This window comes from Octopus sinensis, linkage group LG5 (assembly GCF_006345805.1).
Source record: "Octopus sinensis linkage group LG5, ASM634580v1, whole genome shotgun sequence".
Taxonomy (NCBI): domain Eukaryota; kingdom Metazoa; phylum Mollusca; class Cephalopoda; order Octopoda; family Octopodidae; genus Octopus; species Octopus sinensis.
The window spans coordinates 74949269-74962111 of record NC_043001.1 but is presented as its reverse complement, the minus strand read 5'-3'; the positions used below and the strand labels follow the sequence as shown (position 1 = coordinate 74962111).

The window sequence follows — 12843 nt, the reverse complement described above, 5'->3', positions numbered from 1 at the left end:
AACAGACCCTGGAAATCCGTACCTCATGGTGAAAGGAAAATGGTGAGGGGGTGGGTTAAAATGTAAAAAAAAAAATCGGGAGGTTTTTTTTTTTTTTGGTGAATAACTGAGTTGGTAAAAATTTATCGAAAAAAATTCACTTTCCCTTTCTCGTGAAGTAGGTAACTTCAAGGAGCAGATATTCCCAAAACTCCGCCAAGGATTTTAAAATTATTGAACAAAAAAGAAAGCTTCTTAAATTTGATGTATAAAGCTAGTATCGGAAGCTATATAAAACTGATTTATTTCTGATATTTTTATGCAAAGAACTATTTCAAAATTTGCTCGAGTCTACAGTGTGCGCCTAAAATATACGAGGACAATTTCCGTGGATGGGGGGGGTTAAATATGACATAATTGTAAATAATAAAAAATATATATCTAAGGTTAGAAAATTAAGTGAAAAAACAAACAAAGTATATAAATACAACAGAATGACGAGAAAGAATAAGGAAGTATAAACTGTTACAAAAACAATAGGATACATAAAGGATTGTCAATACTGTGAAGTATGACTATGGATTGAAAGTAATGACTATGGATTGAAAGTAAGAGATATGAACCGACACTTGAACTAGAGCGGAAACGTTCACATTGTAAGACGGATGTATATGAAATAAACCAAATAAAATTAATCATAATATGGCTTAAATAAACTTTATAGCAGCGACTATATGGTATATAAGATGCAGTAATAGATGCGTAGAAAGGTTACAAATAAATAACAATGAACAAGTACAAAGATTAGGACAAGATACGCACCATGTGTAGCAGTGGTTATGTTCGGCTTGCTCTTCTTTCGTTAAGTTTACCTTTAAAGTAAAGTTCGAGATTGTTGTAGGACTGTACGGTAATAACACTTTAGGTGCATTTAATTTTCCACCACTGACACATGCTAAATTAACAACGGCTAGAAAGAAAACTAGAAGAAAAGCCATTATTGAAAATGTTAAAATTGACCGCCAGTCTTTTTGTTTATCTGATAATGACTTTAGACGTTAGAGAGTTACGCTATCACGAGAATCAAGAGTTCTTGTTCTTAGTTGTACATAAAACTTTGAGGTCGTCACCTCAGAATAGATACATCATGACCGTGATACAAGTTCAACAAATATTATTATTGTGTTTATTCCAAAATAGGAAAAAAGGATGGGATATAAACACTTGATCATATATGTGTGTGTGTGTACGTGAATCGTCTATATATTCGGATAATATATATGTACGTATGTGTTCGTGTGTGTGTATGTATATATATATGTATTTATGTATGTATGTTTGTATATATACTCATGCATACATATATTAGATACTATCTAATTACTTTACTGCTCTATAACTTAAACTGCGCTTCTCTTTCGAATTTATGATTTACATACAATATATATGTGTGAGTGTGCGCGATCAGGCGTAGTTTTGTTTGTATGTGGGAGTGAGACCGTAACTTCATTTACATAAAAAAATTTGGCGCTAGAAAATAACCTAAACGAGGGAAAAGTAGTTATATAGTTTGGTCGTATCAACTGAATTTAATTATGCTGGATAAAAAGTAGTTCAGCGTGTGAAAAATACTCTTAGCGCCAAAATACCCTTCTCCACATAAGTTTTGCGTCGCGCAAAACGGTGCGGAAACGTAGATCCTTATAAAAGGGGTTTCCGTTATGCAGTTACACATGAAAGGTATTATCTGTCAGAATTTTTCGAGACATGATCACACGAAATGTCCTGCCTAGGAATCTGTTACAAGGTTAAGAAAAAAAGGAGTCTTCTAACAGATCCTCGAAAGAACTATTGAGGGTTATTATTTATTTATTTTCTGTGTTAAAGGACTTTATCGTTGATTTAGCATTTCATTGAACGGGATCGTCGACAGGGGTTATTCTTGAAATTTCATCTCAATCACTTGTACGTTAACTTAGGTTATCAACCAAAGATTATTGGTTTAAGAGTTAACTTGATGCAAATCAAGAAATACTGTAGAAATAAAGGTTAAAAAAGAAAAAAAACAACCCCATGTAGTCGAACACTTTTTTTATTGAGTTTTGGGGGTGGGATCCTTGATGTTCTTTTTACTGAGAAATTTGGCCGGACTTGATTGTTTGCTCTCTGGTTCGCTGAAACACTTACTTGATTCATCTAGAGTCTGTCTTTTCATTATTCATCACCAGATATGCAACCTGTAATTATGAAATCAAAAAAAAATTAATCATCGATGCCGGGTATATTTCACAGGAAATGAAAATAATTCTCTAAAAAACCATTATCGAGCCAAATGACTCACCCTGGCGAGTACAAGTACTTGTTAACAGTAACAACAAAAAGAATGCAGTTGTTAACGATACGGTTGATTCTCACATATATGAAAAACAATTAGTTGGAAAACTTCGATCACGGAAATCATCTTAGCAATTAGTTGACAATAGCTCCTTCTAGTATGTTTATAATAATAAAAAAAACTAACCAACAATAGACGGAGTGGGTTTGTGGTAAGTAGCTTGCTTACGAACCACATGGTTCCGAGTTCAGTCCCACTGCGTGGCACCTTGGACAAGTGTCTTCTACTATAGCCTCGGGCCGACCAAAGCTTTGTGAGTGGATTTGGTAGACGGAAGCTGAAAGAAGCAGTTTCTTTCAGTTTCCGTCTACCAAATCCACATATATATATATATGTGTGTGTGTGTGTGTGTTTGAGCATTATACTAATACATCTGTTTTCTACACCACCTGTCTTCGTCTTTTGTATTGTTTTTTATCATGAACTCTCCCCCTATATATGTGTTTGTGTCTATGTTGCCCCCCCCCCCCAACATCGCTTGACAACCGATGCTGGTGTGTTTACGTCTCCGTAACTTAGTGATTCGGCAAAGAGACCGATAGAATAAGTACTAGGCTTACAAAGAATAAGTCCTGGGGTCGATTGCTCGACTAAAGGCGGTGCTCCAGCATGGCCACAATCAAATTACTGAAACAAGTAAAAGAGTAAAGAGCAAGGTCGTATAATTCTAAGATCAAAAATTTTTGGGCCATAAAGATAATTCACTTTGCAGTGGATCTGGTCTTTCAAGTTAACTGGTGAAAGTAACGGACATGTTTTGATCTTATTATATCTCACCAGCGAAACTATTCTATGCAGTTGTTGGCAAAACTAAGAATAATGAACACACATACGCGCGCGCACAAACATACACAGTGGGGATAGAGGGATGTAGTGACCCTGTGATACGGATTATGAATATCTAAAATATGGCTGAAGGAAAGTGCCGCAGTAATAAATATAAATACGATAATTATAGAGCATGAAATACGTATTGAAAAACTGCGATCAACTGAGATTATCCAAGAAATCGGTAAACAATATACTTTCTCTCGAGGCATTTAAACTTTTCAAGTCAGGAACCAAGAAAGATAACTGCGATAAAACCAATTGATTGACTAGATCCTCCCAATTTTACGTCGTACATATTGTCCAATAATTTCAGTATTTTCGCTCAGGCCATATTCTAACTAAAAATAAATTCCCCTACTTGACCTTTAGAGGAATTAGTTAATAAAATATCTTCTAACAAGAGCTATCAACTTCCGTAACATATTTCATTGTGTCATGTTGCATTCGATGGTAAAGTATTTACAACTTTCGAGGCAGACGCTCGATTGTGTCGATTTAAACGTTTTAGTTTGGGGACTTACAAACGGTTTCCAATGAATTATAGGTAATTTTAGTCGTGAAAATTAATCGGAATGTATGTACACCTGTTAGGTGGCGTCTCCATAAGAAGTAACATGAAAGAACATAGCAAAAATTTATCATAACAAAAAAGAAGTTGCTCATAAGTCTAATATAACATTGAATAACGATAAATGTAAATTTTCATCTAAACGTATAAGTTCTTTAATTTATCAAATGAACCTGAAAAAATTCCAACCCGGCCCCATACGTTTAAACCCACTTAAATAAATACCTTTGCATACTAATAAAGTCTTTATCTCATGTGATGGATCAGTTCGCTTATTATTCCACGTGCATTTTTCGATTCCTGAAAGAATATTTCTAATCAACCGCTCAAATTTTTCTCTAACCTTCTACACGCAAGTGCTATCCACATATAACCTTGATATTGCCTCGCTTTAAATGCTAGGACTCACTATCATCAAAGATCTCTTTCAGTGAACACGGCAAAGATGGGATCTTAAAGACTGACCTTCCTCTTCAGGGTCAGAAAATACTCCCCCTCCTCCTCAACAACAACAACTAATCAGTCACAAAACTCTTATATGACCCACAATGAAACAGCTGTGTTGATAGATATTGTAGCGGTAATTCGAAATCCCAACAGCTTGATAACCGGTCAGATACCACGAACAAACCTCCACAGTGTCACGTGATCGGTCTATTAATGCTGTGGCGTAATATGGGTATTCTCTGGTGTTCTTCTTGTACCCTATAAAAGACCTTTTGCTGCTCAATTAAACGCACAGTGCTGAAAGCGGCTAAGCGATATGTGCCTCTACTCTTGCCAATGCAGATGGTTCTAGAGACATTACGCAGACGGCTCCAGGTTCCAAGACAGACCCATTCTGAACATTCATACAATGTCCCATAAGTAACTTCTATGGATGCGGGACAATTTTTTCCTCTATCCCAATTGGAAATTATTAATATTGTTCATTGTGAACATTCAACACCAATAGTCTTTATGTTCTGCAATAAATACTTTAGTTAAATGTTCGCGGATTTGCTTCAGTTATTATTCACGCAGCCAACGAAATATATCTTCATTTACCAGCTCCACATTGCACCAAGCAAATCACCTCGCGATAATATCTATGACTGCATTTTAAGCAAGATAACTCAATTGATTAGTGGAAAGCTAGTCTCGTTTACACTCCAGCCTATATCACCACTACCATGCAATCTCAGCAACTTAGGTACACCCTACGTACACCCTACGTACTTGTCTCTCTTCCTCTTTTTTATCACCAATCTTCACACCAAGGCCAGCCCATCCTTCCTTGAACAACTTCCCTCTCGAACTCGTCCTCGTGTCTTTTTATGTCTTTCCTGTAGCTATCGTCTTTCAGATGTTCAAGTGTAACGTTAATCATGACTCGGAGGATTTCACCGATCTTGGTGGGCTGCAAAGGTCATGGTCACTGCCTCCTTTTCCAGGCGAATCCAGTAAAAATAAAATATAAAACATTGAAAGATATTATTAGACACACAATTGTTAAAAAAAAAACCTTATACATTGTTCTGATAATAATGTACGTGAGTAGTTTTACATCTAGGTAGGCAGAAAGAATTTATAAGCTTATATGAAAAATATGTTGTATTATATAACAAGAAAATTGATATAATCTTCACGGGATGTTGTAATTATTGGCTGCTGCTGTTGTTGCTGCTATAATTAACATTAACTTTTTACTGTCTACCAGAAGGTGTCACTGGAACTTTTACTAAATTAATCGGACGTACAGAGTTACGTTTCATCACATCTCACCAAGTATCTTTGATCCCATCAGTTTCGGTAGATCCTCTGCTTCATGTGTGTCTGCCAAAAATTTCAAATGTAGTTGGGTGTTTTTCCTCCCCAATGAGGATGAACAAGCCTCCAAAATATAACATCTTATATAGCTTGTTGTTCAGTACAATAGCGGGGGCCAGCAAAGCCTTCCTTGCGTTAAGCAACAATAGTAAAGCAAGGTGATAGGTGTCCATAATCTCCTCTTAGGTCTTGTACTTACCCGATGAAATATTTTGAGTCTTCATGAAAGTCTGTCATTGTCGAGTAACCTCCACTCAGCTCTGACTGAGCAAATTGGTGCCGAAAAGTGTTCCAACAGCATTCCCAATATATTTAGCTAAGGGAATATGCAACTTGTGCTTCTATTTTTGAGATAATAGGTAATGATTTGAGAATCTTTTCTACTCTAGGCACAAGGCCCGACATTTTTTGGTGAGAGGGGCCAGCCGATTAGATCGATCCCAGTACGCAACAGGTACTTAATTTATCGACTCCGAAAATATGAAAGGCGACTTCGGCGGAATTTGAACTCAAAACATATAGACAGACGAAATACCTATTTCTTTACTGACCACAAGGGTCTAAACACAGAGAGGACAAACAAACGGATTAAGTCGATTATATCGACCCCAGTGCGTAACTGGTACTTATTTAATCGACCCCGAAAGGATGAAAGGCAAAGTCGACCTCGGCGGAATTTGAACTCACAACGTAACGGCAGACGAAATACAGCTACGCATTTCGCCCGGCGTGCTAACGTTTCTGCCAACTCGCCGCCTTTATTGATTTGAAAATGGAGTCGTTATCATCATCCTCGTCGTCGACGTCGTTGTTGTTATTTATCTCCCAGGAGTCGATGAGTTGTTAGCATACCGGATAAAATTTTTAGAGGTATTTCGTTGCTCTTTACGCTCGGAGTTCAAATTCAAAGGTTGAATTTGCCTTTTAGCCTTTCTGGATCGACAAAGTACCAGCTGAGCACTGGGGTCGATGTAATCGTCATACATACTTCCATGAAAACAAACTGGTGGCTTTGAGCCAAAATTTGAAACCATTATTGAAGATGGCAAGCTAGTAGAATCGTGACCGCACCGGACAAAATACACCGCAGCATCTCTTTCGGCTACGTTCCAAGTTCAGATGTTGCTGAGGTCGACTTTGCCTTCCATCTTTTCGGGTTCGATAAAACCAGTTCTATAAAACCAGTCGAGCATTGAGGTTGATGTAATCGATTTCCCCATCCTTCTAATTTGCAGACCTTGTATCACAAAATAGAGGATTATTTAGCCCCAGGTCAACCAGTAGACCTATAATCAAAGGTATTCCTGGTATATAGACATTGTTATTTAGTCCTAATTCTGTTCTGGTCGAGCAAATCTATCATAACAGAGAGTCCAGCCGTAGCCATCCTGTTATTTTCTAATCCAAGACCACATCATTCAACGTATTTTTTCTAAAACGGAGAGTGTAATTTAAGAGAGATTTAGCAGCTATTCTAGTAAGCTGTTGTTTAGCTCTGGGAAATGAAAATCCAAGATCAAAAGCTTTCCCGCAATGACTGTCCTGTCTAAGACAATATTATATATTTAATATATATGAGTATGATTTACAGAGTCTTTGCTGTTTTATCAAGCAGGTCAGATGATCATGCTGAGTCTCCCTCGTTGTCGTTTAGCCCTAAATAAGACCTGACTGGACAGACATATGGTCAAAGACATTCCAGCCATGACGTTTTGTGGCCTATTGACTAGGGTGCTGCATTCACAATCGGGGGGGGGGGATGTGCTTGTGTTTTTAATAAACACTTCACTTCACCTTGATAAGTAACCTGCAACGGAGTAGTGTCTCGTTCAGGGGCTATGTTGCTATCTCGCTCATTAATACTACATGGAAACCGAGTAAACGGCCCTATCCATGAGGAATGTTTTCTGTTTGGCTGCTCCTGAAGAAATTTTACTTGTGCTGGAGCACCGCCTTTAGTCGAGCAAATCGACCCGAAGACTTATTCTTTGTAAGCCTAGTACTTATTTTATCGGTCTCTTTTGCCAAACGACTAATTTACGGGGACGCACACACACTACCACCGGTTGTCAAGCGATGTTGGGGGGACAATCACAGACACACACACACACACACGCACGCGCACACACGCGCGCGCACACACACACACACACACACACACACACACACACACATACATACATATATGACGGGCTTCTTTCAGTATCCGTCTACCAAATCCACTCACAAGGCTTTGGTCGGCCCGAGGCTATAGTTGAAGACATTTGCCCAAGGTGCTACGCAGTGGGAATGAACCCGGAACCATGTGGTTGGTAAGCAAGCTACTTACCAAACAGCGACTTTCTCAGGGCATAATTCACTTTTCCAGAAAAAGGTTTAAAGTTTGATAATTTTTATCCAGTCACAAAGCAGGATTTGGGAGCTGTCAGTTTGTGTGTGACTGCACGTGTTGTCAACTGTAAACGAATGAAATACTGGCGGAATCCTGCTTTACGCGCGCCATATAAGCCCTCATAACTTATTTTTTAGAATTAAATTTTTTTTTTAATTTGTAATCTACACACGGGAATCATCAATATTAATACGCTAGCTTTTTAGTTTTGTACGTACCTGTTGTGTGTGTCACACTTCAAAGAAATGGCAAAGCGAGAGAGAGAGGAGGACAGAGAGGAAGAGAAAAAGAGAGAGGGAGGGAGAAAGAGACAGCGAGTGGTGACGACGTTCGTTTTGTGCTTTTAAATGTTTCAGAGAGGACGTAAGAGAGAAAGAAAGAGAGTGAGAGAGAAACTCAGAGAGTGAGAGAGAAAGTGAGTGAGTGAGTGAGAGAGATAGTGAGTGATGACGACGTTCGTTTTGTGTTTTTAAATGTTTCAGAGAGGACGTAAGAGAGAAAGAAAGAGAGTGAGTGAGAACGAAAGAGAGTGAGATAGAAAGAGAGAGAAAAAGAGACAGTAAGTGGTGACGACGTTCGTTTTGTGTTTTTACATGTTTATCACATCGTAAGAGAAGTAGATTCATAGATACATATACATATTGTTAAATCAAAAGTGGGTAAGAAGAGTGACACAAAGGAAGTGAAAGAGAAAGAGAGAAAGTGAGAGAGAGACAGTAGATACATATATCCAAAAGTTCAAAGATACATAGACACAGCGGATCTTTTACCTTTTGACCGACAGATTTAAAAAATAATTTTTTGTAATTAAACACTTTCAAACTTCGGACATAGGGAAAATTTTTCATGGATCCAGCTAGTTCATATGATTATACAGAAAAAAAAAATTGGTGCGTGATTTAAGGTCTATTTAGCAATTATTTTTAGCACATCTCACGACCACCATTTAATAAGTCAATAATAATAATAATAATAATAATAATAATAATAATAATAATAATATTGTTTTGTCTTGGTATAAAAGATGGGCAACAGCAAATATTCTGCTCAATACCACAGATTTCCTTGTTATTTGTTTGACCTTAACGAGTTGAGTATGTCTCTTAGTGGCTGACGATATGTGCATCTCTGATCACGAGCAGAAGTAGTGGAGCATCATAGCCGAGTGTTGAAAGGAATTCTTGGAGGTTTGGATAATTCACCTTTGGAAACATAGGTGTTTCGTTCAATATCCTTAAACAATCCTTATTCAGGGACCTTTTGAGCGGGATGGCTTGCTCGACCAGAAGAATATTCTAACTGGGCCCCACCTGCAAGGTCATGCGCTGTTTATCTTGATATGAGATCCCCATGTCGCGCACATATGGTTGTGATGCATGTGTCTGGTGTACCCTTATCAGACGGGTAGTCATGATGGGTATACTGGGCTTCGTATATTTTACCCCAGTGTCATTTAGATGGCATGCACTGCTCTCTCACTCAATAATAATGATAATAACAATAATAATAATAATAATAATAAGAGCGAGTAATCAGCTTGGTAACAGCTTAGCCTGTTACTAAAGAAACAGACACCTATATGTCTGTGGCTTTCGATTGGCTAAAAATTACCCAAATTTTGCAAACTTTAAAAGCCATTAACTCCTTATGATTTATGATGAAAATAAATTTCATGTCAATGATTACCTTAAAAAACTACACCACTATGCCAAATATGAAATCAACTGGAACAAGAATTGAGGAAATTGAAAAGTGGCAGCCAAACAGCCCTATGAGTCCTAGAACTCGAAACAGTAGTTTCCAGTTAACTTTTATATTTGAAGACGCACATTAACCAATGTATCGCCTTTTTATTCTCTTAGATAGTGGGAGGATGATTCGAGGGAGATTTGGCTGCTATTTCTAACATATCAAGTGACCAGGAATTAGCTTGTTTGTGCAAGTGCAGTCAATCGAATACTCCGCATAACGGACGCTAGTAGGTTTCAGGGGATCATCAGGAAAGAGTGCGTACCGTTTTGGGACCTTACTTTCGACGGCTTTACTGCGCACCGTTCATTTCTCTCCCACTCACTGGTTCGACTGACAAGTAGTGTTCGTCCTTATGTCCATTTCGGAATCCAAGTTTCATCATTCCTTTTTAACCAAATCCAACTGTCGCCTGGAATTTTCATCTTCGTCATTTCGTAGTATCAAGTTTAGGTGGATCAGTTTAATCTAGGATAAAATGACTGCAGCGTGGAAGTCATATATTGGCCTTTCAGAAAGACACAAAGACTGTTAACCTCACTAAAACTCTTATTGTTTGTAATATGGCGTCGAGATTTTTATTGCCTGACACTGCGCTTTATCTCTATGCTGCAGTAGTTTTAGTTTCAATGCACGATCTCTGATCAAATCACAGCCTGACATGTACACATCCGGGGATTAAATGTTCTGTCTGAAGATAGAGGAAGAGAGGTAGAGAGAGAAGGGTACAGTGATGAGTGGGTGATGGAGAGAGAGAGAGAGAAAAGGAAAGATAGTAAGAGAAGGGTAAAGTGATGAGTGGGGGATGGAGAGACAGAAAGAAAGAGGGGGATATAGACAGACACAGATAGACAGATGAGAGAGGTAGAGAGACACAGAACAAGACACGGAGAGAAGGAGATGGAGAGAGAGAAAGAGAGAGAAAGAGAGGGGAGAGAGACAGAGAGTGAGCATTTTTTTTTTTGCTGATTCACTGCGAATGTTCACTTTTATGACTTTGCAAACATTAAGAATAAAACTAATGCAAACAATAATAATGGTTTCATCAATTACTGAAAAAGGCAGAATCTTCACATTGGCTATTTGCATTTGTAAAGAGGGAAGGGGAGCAAAAGACTTCACTGAGATACATGTTTCGATGGACAGCTGACATTAAAAGGCAGCTGCTTCAACGAGGCTTTTATTCTCTATTGAAAAAGTCACTGCTGTAATTAATTGCCCGATTGATCATTAAGAAAGTTTCAATAGCTGTTGAATAGCAAATGTGACGTGATAGGATGAAAATACACATGATACACAAGATACTTTGAAAGGGATGGAGAGGACCATTGAATTGAATAGGGTACCTTTAGCATTATTAAAAAATAAATATTTGCCACATTATGTTGGTAAATAATCTTTGCTCTAGAGCAGTGCTTACTCAAAGTGGTGGTCCGCGGACCGGTGTCGGTTTACGAGTCATCAGCTGCCGGTACGCTGCGAGTTTCCAGACAAGAAAGAATCATTATAAAATGCTTATGTAATATTGTATTATTTGTTTACAAAATAAATACAGGGTGAAAAAATCAGATAATTTGAGAAGCACTGCTCTAGAGGACTGCCACATGAAAAAGACACAGATAGTGTGTCGTGTAGCCAGCTGGAGACGATGTTTCCTAGGGCTAAATAGCAGTAACATTCGTCCAAACCAGGACTGCCACATTATGTTGACAAATAACTTGTGTTGGTGGTCATCTTTACCTTGTTATCTCCCCTACTTTCCTTCCTGTGTTTGACCCTTCTGTCTGGCACTAGTCGCCATGATAGATCGTTAGCCACGACACACATTTTTTCTCTCCTTGTTTTTTCTGTGTTCCTTTCTGTAGAAGAGCGTAGGCTCGAAACGTAAAAGATTTCTATTCCTGAGCGTTATACTAATACATCTGTTTGTTTTGCACACCACCTGTCTTCGTCTTTTGTTTTGTTTTTTTTCGTAAACTCTCCACATATATATGTATACATACGAAGAGCTTCTTTCAGTTTTCGTCTACCAAATCCACTCACAAGGCTTTAGTCGGCCCGAGGCTATAGTAGAAGACACTTGCCCAAGGTGCCACGCAGTGGGATTGAACCCGGAACCATGTGGTTGGTAAGCAAGCTACTTACTACACAGCCACTTCTCTCCCTTTTATTTATTCATTTATATATTTATTTGTTTGTTTATTTGTTTATATTAAAAAGTGAAGGCAAAAAGAAGATCCATTTATTTTTATTATTTAACTTTTTTTCCTTATTAAAAAAAAGACGGTCACTTAGAATTTTCACATAGCCTATATGTATGTGTTGTGTGTGTGCGATGTGTGAGTTATTTTGTGTGTGTGTGTGCGTGTGTGTGTGTGTGTGTACGCGTACGTGTGTATGTGCGTGTGTGTGTGTGTGCGTGCGCGTATGTGTGTGCGTGTGTGTGTGTGTGCGCGTGGGCGTGTGTATTTGTGCGCTTGAGCATGTGCGCGTGCGCGCATATTTGTGTGCGCGTGTTTCTGTTTGTGCCCGTGTGTATATATAATAATAATAATGAAATTATTGTATACAGTGCTCAGGTGCATCACAACTTGTCAGAAAGTGCATATAAAGTACATGCAGTAATGTAGAAATGTCTGGAAAGCGAACAATGTATGAGTCAGATACATGCTTGTGTGTATGGAGGGGAGAAAATCAAGTGTAGTGTTGGCGAATCTCAGGAAGCATGGAAGTTTTGAAGGATGCAGTGCTCCGACAACTAACAACCGATGCCGGCAGTTTGTTCCATGCTTCAGCAACTCTCAGCGTGAAAAAATGTTTCCTGAAGTCATGGGAGCTGTGCTGTTTTCTTACTTTGTAAATATGTCCACGGGTGTTAGATGGGTGGAGTTTGAAAAGGTGCTCAGAGTTATTGTTTGTACGATGGTTGATAATTTTATGGGTGTCTGCCAAGTCAGCTGCCAGACGTCGGAGTTTCAATGTGTCCATGCCCAGGGAAGTAAGGCGTTCAGGATATGGCAAATGCCTGATGGAGGGTATTCTTTTGGTTGCACGTCGCTGAACAGCTTTCAGACGATTGATATCCTGGGCAAGATAGGGGTTCCAGACCGGTGATGCAAA

General features: G+C 38.5%; 1 protein-coding gene across 3 annotated transcripts in view; it reads right to left on the bottom strand.

Annotated features, from left to right (window-relative positions):
- LOC115211868 (nuclear pore membrane glycoprotein 210-like) overlaps positions 1-1035 on the bottom strand; it is a 112992-nt gene extending 111957 nt beyond the window's left edge. For 2 of the 3 annotated variants that reach the window (XR_004999102.1, XM_029780602.2), the window contains exon 1: positions 802-1035. Coding sequence is in view for 2 of the 3 variants with exons in the window: in XM_029780602.2 (XP_029636462.1) it covers positions 802-977 (176 nt within the window). In the remaining variant the exon portion in view is untranslated. The remainder of the gene's footprint in view (positions 1-801) is intronic. The other variant, XM_029780604.2, reaches the window with a different exon arrangement.
- Positions 1036-12843: the final 11808 nt, after the last annotated feature.